The following is a 19,359-nucleotide window of genomic DNA, read 5'->3' on the forward strand; positions in this document are numbered from 1 at the left end:
GCCAACAGAGCCGTTAACGCTTTCTGGTGATTTCTAAGCTTTTTAATGTGTTTTCTTTTGAAGGTGTTTTTTTGTTCCCTGTCAGCCTCCAAGCTAGGTTCAGCTGCCTTGGAAAGAAATTTTATTGGCAAGTCATCAAATAAGGAAAAGTTGGATGGATAAATAAATAAATAAATAAATAAATAAGGAAAATACGGATGAAAATAAATGCTACTAATCATATTACAAAGCCTGTTAGATTGACACAAAGCTGAAGTTATAAAATACAAGCTATTACCTGCATCATGAGTTTTCCACATCCTACAGGCCACAGCTTTCTCTCTTCTATGCTTAGAAGGGTGTTTATGCATTTTAGTTTATCACTGAAACGTCTCATGGTTGAGAGAAGTCTTCACACTTTTTTTTTAGAAAGCAAACGTATATTTTATTAAGCATACAGCATTGTCCTCTTCAGAATTCAGAGCAAAATGGTAAAAACAGATTAGCTATTTTGACTGATATTACCACAGATCATCAAGAGAAAGCTTCCCACCGAGTAAAATGAAATATGCCCAGTTACAGACATCAGTTTACACTCCGCAGTGCATCTTCCCACCCTCAAACATATAGGAACACTTAAACAATGTTCCCTTCACTTGGAATGCATAAATGAGAGTGTCTCATTTGAACTGTCAGTAAACATGTCTAAGCAGCGTCTGAACTAGTCTCTGGCAAAACAGTGCAGAAAAATTACACAACATTAACAAGCTGAATTCAAGTTAAAAACTACCTGCTGTTATTAAACATCTACAGCCTTATTCATCCTGGAAAACATCTGTGTCTCATACAAATTCACAGAATGAAATTCATTCCTGCTGTAAACTGAATAATAATTTTGAAATTGGGCCATTCATAATACCATCAGTACCACATTTTAACATTCTGCCTTAGTGGTGACATACTGACCACCAGCACAGTACTGAACCTTATTTCCACAGCTACATTTTTACTGGACATGTGCTACAACTTGACCATTACAAGAGAAGAAAGCAATGTCTCCTAATTAGTCCTTATGAGGCTAGACAACTTACTATTATTATTGACAACAACATATTTATTAACTAAAGAAAATATTATCCTATAGCACAACTTCATAAATCTCCATCAATTTCAGCGTTACTTGGTTATAGGTGGAAAAGATCAGGCTTCAGAATCACATTTATGCACTGTGACCTTGAGAGGAAAACAAAACTAATACATCAGTAATCAATCAGTACACCCAAACCTGCACTGGCTGTTGTCTTCTTTTGTTTTTTAATTACTAAGGCTAACAAAATTGGTGGCATAAAAAGATTTAGTACACAAGAAAAAAAAGTATGGGACTGCTTATTTCTCTTAACTAGGAAATAATGACTGCTTTTGTAACATGGGAAAAAATTCACTTAATAAACAGTGACCCACTAGTTGTTCAGAGATTATAATGGTGAGAGAGTGCTGGGCAAGGAAAAAGATGACACACCATTGGACCTCACAGAGAAAAGAATAGTGACAATGACTGGGGACTGTTAAGGTGGGTAAAGTAACCAGAAACCAGGAGCACAGTTGCATAGCCTAACACTACAATAACATCAATGTCAAAAAGAAAGGTTAAAGATACCACTTTTCATAACTTCCAAGGTAAACTTCTCCTTACGTTTCTGGTAGATCTAAATTTTCAGTGGCCCAACCCTGGCATACCCAGGCAATTAGGTCTCAGGTCCATATCACCCAAAGCAGAGTTCCTGAGGCTCTCTGCTGGATTGTTATCCACAGTACAAGACTTAAACACAGCTGGAGGGGCAATTAATAAGGAATCTCTTAACAAGAAGTAAAATAATTTTCAGTAATAAAGAAAACAAGCAATTGAAGAACTTCTCAACCTAGGTACTTTCCACAGTGCTGCAACACGTGGAATTCTGGCCATTTTGCCTGGTTCACAGGAAAACACTGCTTCCTGTAGTGCCCTAAATCTGCAACCTTCACTCCAAGTCAACATGACCCACATGTTACAGGTGAATAGTACAAACATGCTAATGTGAATGATGAAAACATATAATGCTGCTAGAAAACACAGGCACTTGGACAAAATCAGAGTATTGTTCCAATACTGATAAGCGTTGCCTCTATAAAAGTAGAGCATAATACTGTACCAGCACAACTAAATATAAAAGAAACAAAGGGAGGCACATAAGCAAGACTGACAAAATGTAATATTTTGAGGTTCACCATAAAAAGACTAAAAACTGACAACACTGTAATTTAGCTTTTCATAGTAAAACAGTACTGACAAAGACTGCAGCGTCACAGGATGGGGAAGAACCCCATCTGCAGCCAGCACAGATATATCACTTAGCACGATGCTGCAGCTATGCCACCCAGAGTGCTAGTAACAAGATTCCTTCTTCACACTATCCAACCATATGAGCCACCACCACTAAGTAAGGGCATAAAACCAAAGCACAGCTTGAAATTAAGGTCTCCAAAACGCTACTCATGATACAGGCAGCTCTTAGCTCTGTGTACCCTATACTAGTCAATTTAATACACAGTTCTGTATTGATTATTTTGAGAAGTATTCATGATCCTCCAAGCCACCTTATCCTTACTTTCATAAAGCCAAATTATTCCAATACATAAATTTATTTTTAGGAATGCAGAGATTTTAATCTTTTTATTATATTTGACATCTCTGCCGGAGTCGATATACGTTTTTGGAGCATATTCCTCTTGCATTGTGCATATCTCAATGATTCATCAATTCTGAAGAATTACTGACAGTTTTTATCTTTAGTTCTACTCAACTTCAAGGTGCATAGTTTTCATTTTTAAACCCACACAATTAAGAAATACAGCAAGAGTAAAATTGGGAGTAACAAATATGTGTCTTCTATCCACTCTACTGAGCTTTTAACCACACATCTGTTCCTGTAAATGAGCCACACTGAGACAAAACAATATAGTGTACAGCCTCTTGCAACTACTAAAAGTTCTGAAAACTTAGATGAGAAGTGTTTGGTATCTACCTGCTCACACAAAATAAAATATCATAGTACTCTTCTGATATGTTTCTCCAATATTTCCATTCCCATTATCTCCAAAAACAAACTTTTAGGGAATGAATCCCACAGCAGTGCTCTAAGAGGTTCTCATACTGAGCAGAAGCTGCATTTTTTAAGTTTGAAGACCTTGGTCTAGAGTTTTCTTTTCTAGATAAAAAAAACTCAACTACAAATATCTCTGAACCACTTTTCAGAAGTCATCAAGCAATGCACTAAAGTCAGCAAAACAACAACACTTTTTAATATCTATAACATACTATCACTAGGCCACATGAAGGAGCTTATAAATAATTTCATCAGTTGTATTACTGGTCTGTCAAAGTCTAGGCTCTGGGTAAACCATAATCAGTGACTAGTCTCAGTGCATGCTTCATTTATTTACTGCAAAAGTAAGACATTCTGCAAGCAATATGGCATGTCTTCAACTACTGTAACTCTAAGTGAACTGTCACATTCACTTAACAAAGCTGAAGTGGAAATTTTTTTTTCAGTGTTTGACACAAAATTTATTTGCTAATATTGTCAACTCCAAATACTGAGATAGCACATGGAATGTTGAAACCACTTTAACATCTAAACTAAGAAGAAATTAGTTTTGGAGGTCACACAGTGTGCTTCTTCAGTTCCCCAAAAGGTTCATAATTAGTTGGTATTTGTACCAGTTCTAAGGTTTGTAAAAACTTAGGCACATTCCAGTGGATAAATCTGAACTGCAATCAAAGAACAAATGAGATAAAGATTACTCCTTATGCACAATAGCCAAGACAACACCATGCCATCAAAACTCTTGAAAACTGCATCTATTTACTTTCTAAAAGATCTGCCTGAATATCAAAGTGACATGCTGAAAATGATCTGCAAAGGTATGGGGCTGGGGGGAGAGAAAACCTTCCACCTTTCTAGAACTCTGTAAGAGAAGAATATAGCTGACTTCCAAGAAGTCTGAGACATCCCACCAATAAAGGAATCCTGAAAGATGCATCTTGGACCCAAATAACCTCTGTCACCTTGGCATTCCTTCTTTATTGAGGTTTCTCCAGTTCAAGGAAAGGGGAGTAGTCTCGATATCAAAGTTTCTTCCAGACTTGATATTTCTAAACAATGTCATTTTTTCACCAAACTTTTTCGTCAAAAACACAGTTAATATAGAATCCACACCCCATTTTTTTTCTTGTGGTTTAATAAAAAACAATTCCATTTTCACACTGATATATTTTTGAACACAATCACAAGGATCTTCGCTGCATTTTGCAGCTCACTTTAGATCTACTTAAAATAAGCGGTTTATTAATTTGTTTATTTTTAAGAGGTTTCCATCAACAATTTGGGCTTTCTTTTTGTAACCTAGAAGTTTAGGAGGTTTGTTGTATACATGCTAGACAATGAAGCATTAATGGAATTTGGGTGATTGGCCTGGCTAATACAGAATTATGGGTCACAGACACGTACTGTGGCAAAATGAAGGCTGCCTAGCAGCGCTCTGGGCAGCAACACCAAAGGAAAAGCTGGTTCCAGAGAGACCGAATGGAATATAAAAAGGAAACCTAGCATGCTGAAAACAGTCTGAGTAGGTCTGAACTGAACCAGAATTAGAATTTTTCCTTCCTATAAAGGTTATCAAACCTTCCTCCATCGGATTTTCAAGGAAATATAATATAGGTTGAGTATATACGCCATGATTTACTCCCTCCCCAGAGCAAGAGGGAAACTATGGGAAAGACTATGGGTAAAATCACAAGTTCCTGAGGCAGCCATGCTGCTCTTAAGCTGTGATCATTCATTATGAACTGATGTTTTATGCGAGTATGTAATACTTGATTTTCTTCCTCTGCTAAGGACATTTTATTATTTTCTCCAGTGAGAGCTGGATTTCATTAAATGTATTTACATTTTTCTCCTTAAGTACTTTTCCTGGGTTTTCACTTTACATTTTTTACCCATCCAACAAATACCGTGGTTATGCCAATGTTTACACTGAGTTCATCTTATTTACTTTTGCACACAAAAGGAGTTGTTCTTAATTCTAAAAATACTGGACTTGTTTGGAGAAAAAAATGATTAATAATTGCAAAGATTTATAATTTTCTACTTGTAATAAACTGAACACCACAGTTGAACAGCACATCACATAGCATCAAGAAGGATGAGAAAGATGTCAGACTCATTCCCACATCCTTTATCAGGCAAATCTTCACTTACACTATTGAACATCTGCCAGCAAAGGTAAAGTTGATTTAAAAATAAATATATAAGTTAATCAACATGTTTGCAAAGCTCTTTGCTCATTTTCCAAAGGCAACATCAGACATTAAGAGACCTTCAACATTCCCAACCTGCCTACTCCTACATAAAGTAGCAATGGCTGTAACTTCAGAAACGGTTCCAGGCTGACTCACTACTTCTGCAATACCCAGAAGAGCTGAGACAAACCACACACAGAGAATTATGACTTCAAGTTATTGCTTCCCTTCAGCTATTCGAATAATAAACAAAAAAAAATGCACAAAGCGAATCCAGATTTTCCTATTTTGCTCTTTCAGAATATAAGCTCTTTGATGCATGTGGGCTATCCTGTCTTTGAGTTTTGTACAGGATTTTTCACCTTGTCAACAATTCATGCAATAATATATGGCAGTAATTGTTCTGTCCCTGCTTGAGAGGTGTCTATGTAGAGCTTAACAAAAGTTGGAGACGAATGAAGTCGATGGTAAATACTAATATCCAAAATCATAGCCAGTGTTCCAGTGAAATTCAGAGCTACGCAGGCTCATAACAAAATAAGTGACAAACAACTCCACAGCTTTTAAGCACTTCCAAACAAAGAGAGGAAAAAAAGAAAAAAAAAAGGGCAAGAGTCCAAATTGAAAGCAGAAGCTTTGCCTCAGTCAAGATACCAATGCCACAGTATCTCTCAAAATCAAGCCCCGGATAAGTTCATCAAAATTATTCCTTCCCCTGCACAGCTGGTTTTCATTGCAACCAATCTCACTGAAAAGCTTGTGGCACAAAACTCACATGAATCTCAGCTATAAGTTTGGTCAGTATAGGACTGTCAACACAGAAGTATTTAAAATATATTTCTACATGTAAATTAAATTATACAAAAGACAACATGATTCCATGTTCGTTGATACAGATTCTGACAGATCTCCTGGGAGGGAAGGTTTGGACATTGATCTGGATCAAGAAAGAACTGAATACTGCTATTGAATTAGCCCAAATACAGTGGTTACACAAGATTCATGCTGTCTGCAGAAAAGCATAGATGACACTGAACTGGCATAAAGAGAGGACAGCAAAGGACAAAAAGTGAATAAAAATCTAACCAGATGAAAATTGCACGTTGCAGCTTTCAAATGGCACAATGCATTTGTATCGCTTCCACGCTTTGCATTTCACAATATTTTCAGCTGAGATTTATTATCTCTTCAGCTCATATCCTAGGGACAGAATCCCATCTCACCAATTAGCAGTGAGCATCCACAAGGTTGGTCAAAAGTATGAATATAGTTACTAACTGTGTCATCAGTAATTTCTGTTTACCAATCTGAATAACTATACTACCAGATGTAGATGTTGGGCAGGACGTAATTCTTCAAGGAAAGGAGCTAAAGTCCTTTTTCATATTAAACATTCTAATTAAATTGAATCCACAGAAATCTGACAACAGCTTTTCATGGGAACACTCTCTTTTTCTATCCTTTTCGAGTAAGGTGGCAAATGGAAAGAGATAGGGTCTGCATGAAACGTGACACCCAGGCACCTGGTGAGACAAATGGCTTGACAACTCAGTCACCAAGTACACAGAAACTTCCTGAAACTGTTCTAAGTAGGTAACAGCATTTAAGCTTACCTGTCTCCAAACAACCTGCCTTTAAAACGTCAGTACATCTATGCAGACATAAATCCTTCCATTTACCTTAAACTAAGCTTATGCTAAATGTCATTTAAATAAAACGAAGAAAACACAGCTCATGACTCTTACAATGCACCTTCTCAGAAGCAGGGTAGCACACCCTCTCACAGCTAACACCATATGCAGCCCTCACACGAGTTCATGAGCTAACTCTATTGCCTAGGACAGCTAAGGAATTAGCAAGAGAGCGTCTGGAGTGCTGCAGATGCCAAAGGCACACTGACAAGTGAAAAGATAACTAGGAGACAGTTTGAATTCCACAGGCATGCCAGGGAGTTATCATCAATTAAGTATTATGTGCACGATACAACCCTTCAAGTTTAAGAAAATGGAAAACCTGCTTTGTATTAGATAACATGCCACACTGCTGCAGTTCAGCATAAAGGTTCCAAACCTGTCCTCAGTTTCTGCTATATTCTGCTCTGAAATATGTATAAGCTTTACTGTCAAAGCGAAACCTCAGCCTCAGTGAAGCCAACAGCAAAAACTGCTACGACCTTTAATGAGTGAACATGCATGCTTCATTGTACAAGATATATATTACAAAATGCAGATTACTACATCGGAGTCAACCACCTAGCTTCCTTGAACATCAATGCAGAAAAATAGGTGCATCCTCTCTCAAAACATTCTGATTTATAGACAATAATCACTTTTCACCGCCTCAGGCTGAAACAGAGATTTAAGTTACAAGCTCTATATTGCAGATACAGAAAAAACAGAAGAAGAAAAAAAGCCTGCACATTTTTTTCTTGGTTTTCAGACTCTTTTCAATCTCTTTATCAAAACACAAGTCAAGTAAGTGGAACCAAGCATACCACATAACAGACTGCTGCGAAGAAAAGACTACAACACATTAACTCATTCCTCCCTCATCTGAAGACCCCAAATGTTTAGATAACAGAGAATAAGATGGAAAGTTTGAAAAGCCAACTGTCCATGCCCAATGACTGGGAATAAATCTTCCAAATAATTTGAACTGTTTCACTGGAGATCCCATGAGATTGACACAGTTTTGATAATATGATATCTGAAAACAGATTTTCTATTTTAATATGTTTATTTTATAATTTTTTCTGCACTGTTATCATTATATTTTGGTATTTCTTGAGAGATTTTAAAACAAACAAAGCAGGAACAACTTCATTTCTCTGCAGTTTCGCCAATATTAAAATTCTTCACTATAAAAGGATGTACCCACTGAATTATTCCATGTCACCTCTTCACTGATGTGCCTGCTGGTTCAATTACTCAAACAGGAGTTCCATCCCCATTCTGGACAGCTTTCCACTATTTCTCCCCAGCTTCAAAATTTTGTTTCCTACTGATTTTCGCCTGCCAAAACTAGTGTTCCACTCAGAATTTCTGAACAGGATTCCCAGGAACACTATAGAGGAAACTGTTGGGACTTTTTATGCCATGCCATATACTACAGTATATTTTTTTGCTCTTTTTGTTTTTCTTTTCGTTAAGAACACTTTCTGTTCTTAACAATGGATACTGATTACAATGACTTTAATTTCCTAGCTTTGCCATTCTTACTGTTGCTAATTAACAATCTTACAAAAAACTTTCTCCAATGATACCCTGAAGGAGAAGATCAGACTAACAACAAAAATACCTGTGAGACACTAGCAGCAGTGATAAAATACAGAAAAGATATAGATCACTATGGTAATTCTGAAATTTGAAATATGAATCTATCAATCAATGACAGACAGCCTGCAAAGGAAATTTAAATTGTTATTTAGACATCCTTTAGTTTCAAATATCTAAAAATAAGATTTCTAAATGCGTCTATGAAAAGGCACTTAGCACTGAATACATAGCTTTACTTACATGTCCATAGCAAGTTTCATACTTTAACTTACTGGTGTGCTTCTACTATTCTCCAGATTAAACAACTTCACCTTTAACAGCCTAGTTACATGCCAGTTCAAGGAAGAACATAAATACAATTTGATCTGTGTCAGACTGCAAATATTTTGGAAACCATTTTTTCTTATGTATACTCACTGCACTCTACCACTTCCAGAAGTGCAGTTGTGATGGGGAGAGGTTTGGCCTCTTCTCCCAGGCAACAAACAGGACCCAAGGAAATGGCCACAAGTTGTACCAGAGAAGGTTTAGATTGGACATAAGGAAAAACTTTTTCTCTCAGAGAGTGGCCAGGCACTGGGATGGCCTGCACAGGGAGGTGGTGGAGTTGCTGTCCCTGGCAGTGTTCAAGAGGCATCTGGATGAGGAGCTACAAGAAATGGTTTAGTAGCTTGTGGTAGCTATGGTGATGGGTGGTTGGTTGGACTAGATGATCTTGTAGGTCCTTTCCAACACTGTGATTCTATGATTCTATACCATTATGTCTAATAAACTACATAATTGACAAATACATTTATCTTGCTTTACTCTTCATCTTTATTGTTAACCTTGCAACATGAGTAAATGCTTCACACAGAGAAACAGATACATGTTTAAGGTCCCTTCCAACCTACACATACCTATGATTCACAAGAATGCTTTCCACAATATTTAAAGTGTAATTATTAATATTAGAATCTTGATAAACCACAAAATTTGGACTGGAACTATATTTCAGTATATATAAGACTCTGCTTATTCTAGCATTTCAGTAGACAAAAGGTGCTGCTTTGGTATACTAGTCTCTGAATACTTTTTTTTTTTACTCTTTCTACAGATGATCTCTCTTAGCAGAACACAGGTGTCTAGATTTTTCACTTGCCTGGGCTACATTAAGTAAAGATGAATTGTCCTGGGCAGCATATACATAAGTTACTCCAAAAGTAATGCCTTCTGTTTAATTCCACACAAACTACAACCAATATGAAGAGCACAATCACACTATTTCACAGAGCAAATTCTCAGCTACAAAATGCTATTTTTCAACACAGTCACCAACATTAGCTATGAATTTTCACCAGCAACGAACAAGACTTTGCATGCCATGCTTATAACAATCTGCACCAGCTCAGGCAACCCACTGCCACAGTTACACTGCTGAAAAACACCATCCAATGCCTCACTGTGCTCAAATTCACTGTTTGGTCTCCATAAACATTCAGCAAACATCAGTGAATATCAAATGGTGATGTTTCTTTTTGCAAGGAGGAATTCGATTACACATCTTTGCTACATCTGCACTACCATGTCAGACATCATTCTGTCAGACTGTCCCTCTTGCCATCTGTCACAGTGAATCAAAATGTAACACAGTACATTGGGAAGGTTCAATCTCTACTGCCATGAGTATCTGCCTCAGATGTCACGAGCCAACACCCAAAAACAGGAGGCATTACTTTTAGAGCAGCCCCTGTAAAATATACAGTCTCATTAATATGTAAATAACAAAACAATTTAATTTTTAATATTTTTCTTAAAACAAAAAAAAGGGCCAAAACCATATGACTGGAGAGATACTTGACCTTGCTTTTGTGAAACAAATGCATCATACTGGTTCAATGCAGTGGTTGCAATCCTTAGTGAGGTCTCAAGGAGTTCATCAGATTTTTGATGACATTTCACTCTTCCTGTACATCATCCTTGACAGTTTTTCACATATGTGCATATTGCCAAAAAGCAATGTCATGAATAAGGTGTGATTGTGAAGCAAAGGCCTAGCCTTCGCTGATAAGAGAGGGATTACACAAGCCTGGTTAAAAACATGGTCAGAATTTTTAGTTGAATATCTGATTGCAACTCTACGTATTCTATTTGAAAACGTACAGGTCACGTACTTATAAGAACTGAAAACAGTGCCACAAACATAAACTGATGATCTTTTCAGCAACCTTGAAAACTATTTTCAAATACCTTTATCACAACAGAAAGCACGGCTGCATACTCTTTGCTGTTCAGAGCCCTCTGTTTAGCCAACATATCAACATGCACACAGTTATGTGCCATCACATGAGTAAGCACTGCCCTCCCCATGCCCTACTTTCAGTCGACACAGCAATAATAGCACAGCAATGTTGTGAGCAGTGGTTGTGTGGGGGCCACTCTGTGGGGAAGAGCCTTACAGCATGGGGAGGGGGCAGTCACAGTGCCAGCCAGGCCAGGCTGCAGGCTGTGGGTTGGATGAGCCTGTTCCAGAGGGAGGTCTAAGCAGCTTTTAGACAAGTTATTTTATAACATACTCTAAAGAAAACTTGATTCATTGTTGAAACAGCCATGATAATAAAGAGCAATTCTGAATATAAACAAGTAATCTCTTCTTACGAACCAGGCCTGAATTATATAAACAATGCTGTAAACACAGCTAAATAACAACCTCTGAAGCACCTACATTAACCTACATTTTAAGAAACTACAATATCAAGGGAAGCCTAAAATGGTTCAGCTGCATTTGAGATGACTTACATCACCTGCTATCTAACAAACATAAGGTAATGATTCTAAAGATAGTAAAAATCCTAACTGGTATCAAATCTGGTGTACCAGCAATGGAGTTGTAAAGCTTTCCCACTTTTTTCAGTGCATCCAAAGAGCCACCTCATCAGCAAACGACCAACCCGCAAAGAAGACCTAGTCCTGTGAACCCCAGCTGCTCTTCAAGGTACTCTGAAGATGCTCCCTCATTCCTGTACACACACTGAGCAGCCAAATCAAGCGTAAGGATCAGAGTTCTACCTCCCAGCAAAAGCCATCTTTCACCTAGCCAGATATCAACTTTCAAACCTTTTAAAAAACAAAGTCTTTGAGAGGTTTACCCTTCAAAATACAGCTGAAAAGCAGGAGTGAACTCAAATCAGAAGAAACAACTACCTATCAGATGGTATGATTGCTTACATGGAGTTTCTTTCAAAAGTTAGACTATAAGAACACTTATTTCAGACCCTGTACCACAGACCGAGTCTCTGAGAGGAAAAAAGAAGAAAAGTTGTGGTGATGAACAAAGGAATTGCTGCAGGAAAGGGCAACTGGAAAATGCACTATGTCAATCTATTCAACAGCTTGTAACATAAGGAATCCATTGTTTTCAGTCAATTATAATCTAAAACTTCTCTTTTTGATTATGGTAATAACAAAACAAGTGACTTTCCACTGTTTATATCTTGATCAGTCAATAATTTGAAGACCTAATGCAGAATCAAACAAGCAAATAATTATTTAAAACAATTTGCCCTCTGTTTAATGAAGATAATTCATTTTCTGGAAGAACGAAGTTCACTTCCCTTCATGAACATGTGAACATGTGACCAGTTCATGAACTATTTTCTTTTCCACCACTAGTTTCAAAAAACTGCTCAATATTTAAGAATTAGCATGCAGTAACATTAGAAATTAAGTGTACAATAGGCATAAAATTTCTACACACTACTTATTTCTTCAGAAAAAATATGAATTGAGTACCCAGTTCAAAAAAACCTTATTGTTATTTTTTTAATGTAAGTGAAAAATTAATGTGCAAAAAAATTACCATCCTTCCATGACAAAAGCACATGGATAGTAGATGCTGGAGCTTTTCCATTTTCTCACAGATTTCACCTCCACGTTAACTACACACATTAACTAGAAGCACTGTTCTGAAAAATAACTAAAAGCCATTGACAACAGAAGATCTGAAATCTTACTGGAAGGATTTAATACTACTATTTATTTTTTTTTAATCCTGTTCACATTTTATTTTATAAACACAGAAGTTTAAAATCCATACTTACTTCAACATGTGTAAGCAACATTTGTTCAATGTTATCATTTTTCTTCTTGAGATCTGGCGAGATGCTTTTATTTGTTACCTGGAAATGTGTTTTACTGAGATAACCATCACCAAGGTCCTGTGTTCAGAACAGAAAAAAAAGAAAACAATCTGTAACAAAAATGCTAAGTACTATTAAAGTTACAGAAAATAAACAGAGCACAATATACAAGCAGGAGCTCCAAGACTTTTTACAGAAACCAATGATTGTGCTGCTTCTCAGAATCATCTCACAGGTAGTTTATATTGTTCTCAGTGCTAAAAGAAATCAAAGGTCCTAAAAGTGGAAATAAAATTTAGTACAGGATGACTGCCAAAGAATCGGGAGACAGCACACTAAGGTTCTGAAGAGACAAACAGCTAATAATAACTTGCGATGTATTCATACCACTAGAAGCTTCCAAATTCTTAGTAGTTTGTTTCATTTGAGATCTGTTTACGTTCCAACTTTCATAAAGTATGAAGAAAAAAAAAATTCTAACAACCTTTAGAACTTGAGTGTGTGCTTGTTCCCTCCTCTTGATCACTTCTGAGGGTCAAATGTAAGAGGAAACAGCAATGCTTTACTTTCTCTCAGTTCCCTTTTTATCATTCTGCTTCCCAGACAGCCTGGCCTACTGTTGTAGAAGGCACTTTTGCCACTTCAGAGTTGCAGTAGTAGTTCTAAGCAGCCTTCCCTCTTTGTTCACTATCTACACACATGTATAACAATTAGTTTTTCAATTCTAAGAGTAGAAGAATAAAAAAAAACAGATCACTGGAAAAACATACACTCTGAAAGGAAGAAAGGGCGTATGGAAGACAAAGAACAGTAGTTACACGTTAAGAACGTATTTTTCAAAGGAAACAAATAAATTGAGGTTTTATTAGCTGTTTCATTACATTTTTATTTTAGACAAACACAGAAAGCACATGTGCAACATCTGATGAAAAAGAATTCTATTCAAAACAGTCTCTTTACTGAATTCATTAATGTGACATTAGATTGCTCAACAAGGCCACAGATTTAACCATAATATGACTCTTCGGTCAATCTATTATTTCTGACACTGTTTGTTTCATGTATTTTGATCTTTTAATCAACACAGAGTTTTTCAGATATACCAGTTCTCTCCTTCCAGTGACACTGTAGAATACAGGCACCTCCAACACACTACACCTATATGGGTACTTTGTTCTTACCAAGCTTCACACCTTAAATAAAACACTCATGTCACCTACATGTATTTTTGCATGTGAATTTTTAAGCACAAATCATGCTACAAGCAATTATCTTACTCAACAGTACAATTCTGACAAACTTTGCTGGATGTCATGGCTGTATCAACTGCATCCTGTGCTCCAAAGAACCAAGCATGTGGAGGACAACAGAGATGGAAAAACTGAAGCCCATACTGGTAACATAAAAACCACTCTATTCATTTTCAGACTCTCTCAAGCCTCTCCCTGTGGAGTTCTGTGCAAGCGTCAGTGGGAATAAAGCTGCCTACTTTGTATTTACTGCCCTAAGAGCAGCAAAGAAGGTACTACCACCACCCACAGAGGCGGAATGCCCCAAGGCACAATGAGCTTTGCCAGAGAGGATCTGGATACAACATTCATCTCCCGGAACCAGTTTTTCCAGTGAGGGGAAAGAAGAAGCCAAAGCCATACAGCCTTTGCACTCCATGGTATTTGAATGCCACGAAAAATATCTACAGACACCAGGAAACATGGGACTAGAAGCCTCTGTGCTTGATAGCAGTACATCAAAGGTCAGTGAAGTGTGTGGCTGGAACAAGGAGCATCCTTCCTTCTGCACTTCCACCCCTGCTAACTGCTAATAAATCAGTACTGTAGCAAGGATTTTGATCCTCATTAATGTAGAAAAGGAGTACCTTTCTACTCCAGCTGTCTTGTAAGTATCATGAACAACAGTGAACTAATATAGACTTTGATGTGATTACCCAGATTAACCTAACTAATATGAAACAAACTTAAAACAGAAATGAAATGGTGGGACAGCTGTCACAGACAAGATTTAATTATCCATCCCTAATAACAACTGGTTTTACTACCCACATTTTAACTCCATCAAGTCCTACAACTGAGGCACTCTTAGCTTTTCTTTTCTTTTACCTTTCTTTCAAAAGGAAAAACAAAAACAAAAGGATTATAAAAACAACATGGTTTAGAAAATTCCACTTTCAGATGTAAATACAGGGTTCTGCTGGGGTCACATGAGCTCATGCCATAGTACAAAACAATGAGTATTTCATCATCTAAGTTTAATCTCTATCAAAAACATAGGAACCTAAGAGTGCAGTTGTACAAGCCTGTGTGGTCTTATTGCCATCAACGGGTCTATTCATGCAAGTGTGGAATGAGGAATGGGATCTGAGCACATTACACTGGCAAAATTGAGTGCTTCAAACTTCCTATATCACAAATATTGCTTAAAAAAAAAGTCAAAAAGACAATGAGAAATCCTTTTAATGAAAAGCTTCCCTCAGAGATCATATAGTATAACTGAATCTGAATGGTCAGCTTTTTGTTACTCTCTGACACCACAAAATTGTTAACTCAGCCCATTAAAAAAAGGCTCAGTTTTTTTCTATACATGTGAACACAAATCGCTCATTTTGCTATTTCCAGCAAAGCTTCATATTTCACAGAAAGTTCAAAGTTTGACCTACGTATTGAATTCCCGATAGAGGACCATAGCATCTTTCTTTGTTGAATAAATCCCTCATAAATACAGCCTTCGACTCAAATATAAAGTTTCAAATGGCTGCCTACAAGAAAGGGTGCATTGTAACACTTGGCTAATATTTGCACTGTTTTAAAAACTACTGAGGTGAATTCATTTAAAGCCAAGACCCAAAATTGTTTTATCTGTGATGAAAGAGTGACAAATGGTAACCCTTCCATTTAAGTACAATTATTTAAATAGAAATAATACCATATATCTGCTCTCCAATTTCCAGCATTTCAAAATGGTTTATGAATGATTCCTCTCCCCAGAATTATTCAAAGGACAGAAAACAAGACATGAAAACAAAAGACCACCAGTCAACAAAAAATAAAAATTAAATTCTGCACAGCAGAGAATAAATACAAAGATACCATCGAGCATCTCAAACCCTCCATTACTGAAAATCAGTCAGAGAAACATAAAAGTGTAAGAAAATCTACACTGTTCAACCAAAAGTGATGGAAAGTGAAATCCTAACTGGGTATGAATCTACAGTTAGATGGAAAATTACAGGAGCATTCAAAGAAGAAAAATCAAGTGTTCAAAACATTTCTGTTGTTATCTGAGGTCATACAGAAATGACACAGCCATGTGCCACCAGCAGTGGTTAGACAGGACATTAGCATGAAGAGGTAATGACTGCGTATTTTCAAGTCAGCACATAATAACTGCTGATGTTCTTTATGTCTTTGAACACTATTTGAGTTTCAGAGTACCTGGGAGAAGGCCAGAATGTAACCATGTACCCCTAAAATCAGACACTAGGCAACATACACACCTGTATACTATACACTATCCCAAGACTTCAAATGAAATTCAGTAATTAAAGGAATTTACTCTTTTTTGTTGTGGATGTTTAAGAAAATAGTCAGTAATGTACAAAGACCTATTTTTTCATAAGTGTTATACAGTATATACCCAAACTTATGTAAATTAACCATTGATATCAAAAGCAGAAATTAAAAGAAATAATATAGCCATAATATAACCCCAAACTGACCTGTCACACACTGAAGGATGAATAAAACAATCTCAAATGCAACTTAAAAAAATGGGGAATCATCATAAAAGAAGTGATTCTAATGGGGTCCTGTGGGATCAGTCTTAGCCCCATGCTATTTAAAATTTTGATTAATGACCTAGATACAATACGTAATTATTACTGCTGAACTTTGAAGATGACAGGGAAGCAAAAAATAATGAGCACTGACCACATACTGACCAGTAATAGATTATTATAGTTGCTGTATGCAAATAATTAATTGTATTTTAATACAAAAGATAGTCACACATCTAGAACAAAGACTGCAAGTTGAAGGATTAGATCCTAAGGCACAAAACCTCTGCACAGATTTATGGATAATTAGTCAAACAGGAACATCCCATGTGGTATTTTAGTTTAAAGGGCTGAAGTTATTTAGGGAGGTTGGAATTTCAAATTGATGCAACATCCATCTTCCAGTTCTGACCATGAAGAAGAAAGGATGCTGATACATTGAAAAGGAACCCAGGATCCACAGGAATACCAGAAAAAAAAACCACCAAACAGCCAAGGAGATCAACTTATTTTACTTAGCTCAGACAAGATTAAGGGATGAATTGATATGAATCCAGAAGTACCAAAACGGGAAGAATTCTGATAAAAGTCTCCAGATTCACAGGTAAGGTGTAAGTTCAAGTGGCTGGAAGTTTAAACTAGGCAAATGAGATTAAAACTAATGTTTTCTTCAAATTCGAAGAACAGCCAGACCTTAGCTAGCCTTGCTGAAAATTGTAACTGTTTCCCCATCTTTGGGAATTCTGAAAATAAAGGTGGCATAATGCCTTAAAAGGCATCAAAACAGACATCACCTGAGATTATTCTGTGTCTCTGTTACATAAGCCCCAGGAGTTGCTTCTAGATTCATTAATTCTATTCAAAAGTCTTAGTCTAAATGCTCAGATAAACTATTTCTGTGTTCCCTTGCTCACAGACAAGCTGCGAAAGAATGTCATTTACTTCACACAAAATAAACAATCCTAAAGGATCTTACAGCTCCTAGCAGTTGCAAACTACTAAGAGAGGCCAGCAAGCTAACTAAAAATGAACACTTTGATTATTTTTACCTTGGTAGTTCTCCACTCCCAGCCATCCCCTATTTGCTGTGAATGTTTAATAAACTCTTCACAGTACTGCTTGAATCTTTTCTCTTCCAAAAAAAAGTCTTCAACAGCCATGCTACAGGACATCTGCAGAACAAACTAAGCGTTAGTACCGACAGACAAACACTAAAAATAACGCACGCTGATTTATAGCAACTGAATAGCAAAATAATAAAGCAGTGGAGAACGCTTTGTTTCTTTAAGACAAAGAAACAATTCAAATGCAACACTTCAGAGAATCATAAAATGGCTGAGGTCAAAAGGCATCCCAGGTGATCGTCCAGTCCAAATCTTATGCCTGAAGCAGCATGAGCTACAGAAGGCTGCCCAGGACCGTTTCCAGATGGGTTATGACTATCCCCAAGGAAGCTGTCACCACCTCTGTGGTAATTAAATGATGGAACAGAAGTGATACTTTTATTATTATATGTTTAAATAGCAAGAAATGTACATATGTTTCAGTTTGTGTTTACTGCTTTTCACTGAACAGCATGGGGAAAACTCTATCTCCAAGTTACCTACTCCTTCCTATCTGGTATTTACATACTTACACACGTGGGTAAGATCAGATCCCCTGAGCCCTCTCCGGGCTAACATTCCTACCCTGCCAGCTTTCTTCTCGTGTCTGCCACCACACCCTTAGCCATCGCCATCACGGCAACCTTCCGCTCAACTCAAGAGCAGCACGGCCTTCCTTGTACAGGAGAGACGTGGCAAGGGCAGACGTGTCTGTGTGCACTCACTCATGGGTTCATTTCACCACTCCTAGCACCTTCTCCACGGGGAACCAAGAGCAGAGGGTTAATGTGCGTGTGGCCTGCTGCTGCACAGCCCAGCTGGGGCACCTCCAGCCAGAACGGACCCTCTTCAATGCAGGCACCGGGCACGGCCGAGCTGCGCAGACACACACACGCAGGGCCGGGGAACACCGTTTTGGTCTCTTAGGATTAGTGCCCAGCTCGCTGCAGGCTCTGGCGGCCGCCACACCGTCACCCTGCCCGCTTGGGGCACTTAAATCTGCGTGATTTCCTGTGGCAGGCCGCCCGAGCCCCCAAGCAGCACAAGTTTACCTGGATGCGAAGAGATAGGAAATTTGGAAACGGCTTCCCCAAATTTCCCAATCCGGATCGGGCACCGCCCGCCCGCTGCAGCGCGGCTACCGCGCCCGGCGCTGCGTTTCAGCGGACGGCGGCAGCAGCACAGCCCGCGGCCCCACAGCGGCTAACCGGGAAGCCCGGGACAGCCCGGCCCGCCCCGGGGCCGCGCCACAGACCGACGGGCGCGCGGGACGACCTCGGGGCGGGGGGGCGGTGCAGGGCTGCAGGACGCCACGCCCCCGGCCAGCTCCGGCCCGCTGCTCGTGCGCATGCGCAATGGAGGCAGCGTGCGCTGCCCAGCGCTTGGGGAGCGCGGCGGGACGGGGAGGGTGGGTGGCTGATGCGCATGCGCGGTGGGAGGCGGTGGTGCTGGGTTTATTTCGTAATGCAGTACCCGTTGGTGCAGTGTAAGGAGTAACGGGTTAAAGTAGAAGGAGAAATTTAGCCCGGAGAGCTGTGGGTGCCCCTTCCCTGGAGCCCTGGGCAGCCTCACCTAGGGAGGGCAGCCTGCCCATGAATCCGAGCTGGTGGGTTTTAAAGGTTCCTTCCAATCCAAACCATCCTATAATTTTTATATATATGTTTTTTTTTTAATATTTTTGGGGTAATCAGGGCTGAAACCTGAGTCTATCTTTTCCATTCTTCAGGTGCTGGCTCCAGGAATAAAGCTTCCTCTC

At 38.4% G+C, this 19,359-nt stretch overlaps 1 protein-coding gene across 2 annotated transcripts in view; it reads right to left on the reverse strand.

Annotated features, from left to right (window-relative positions):
* Positions 1–18,779, reverse strand: part of ATG10 (autophagy related 10) — an 84,189-nt gene extending 65,410 nt beyond the window's left edge. For both annotated transcript variants that reach the window (XR_010622712.1, XM_065745186.1), the window contains exons 1-3: positions 18,656–18,779; positions 17,550–17,672; positions 12,672–12,788 (exon numbers count right to left, since the gene is read on the reverse strand). Coding sequence is in view for 1 of the 2 variants with exons in the window: in XM_065745186.1 (XP_065601258.1) it covers positions 12,672–12,788; positions 17,550–17,672 (240 nt within the window). In the remaining variant the exon portion in view is untranslated. The remainder of the gene's footprint in view (positions 1–12,671; positions 12,789–17,549; positions 17,673–18,655) is intronic.
* Between the last annotated feature and the right edge of the window lie 580 nt (positions 18,780–19,359).

Source organism: Cyrtonyx montezumae, unplaced genomic scaffold, assembly GCF_038088225.1.
Source record: "Cyrtonyx montezumae isolate F1298 unplaced genomic scaffold, pur_monq_1.0 scaffold_34, whole genome shotgun sequence".
NCBI classification, from domain to species: domain Eukaryota; kingdom Metazoa; phylum Chordata; class Aves; order Galliformes; family Odontophoridae; genus Cyrtonyx; species Cyrtonyx montezumae.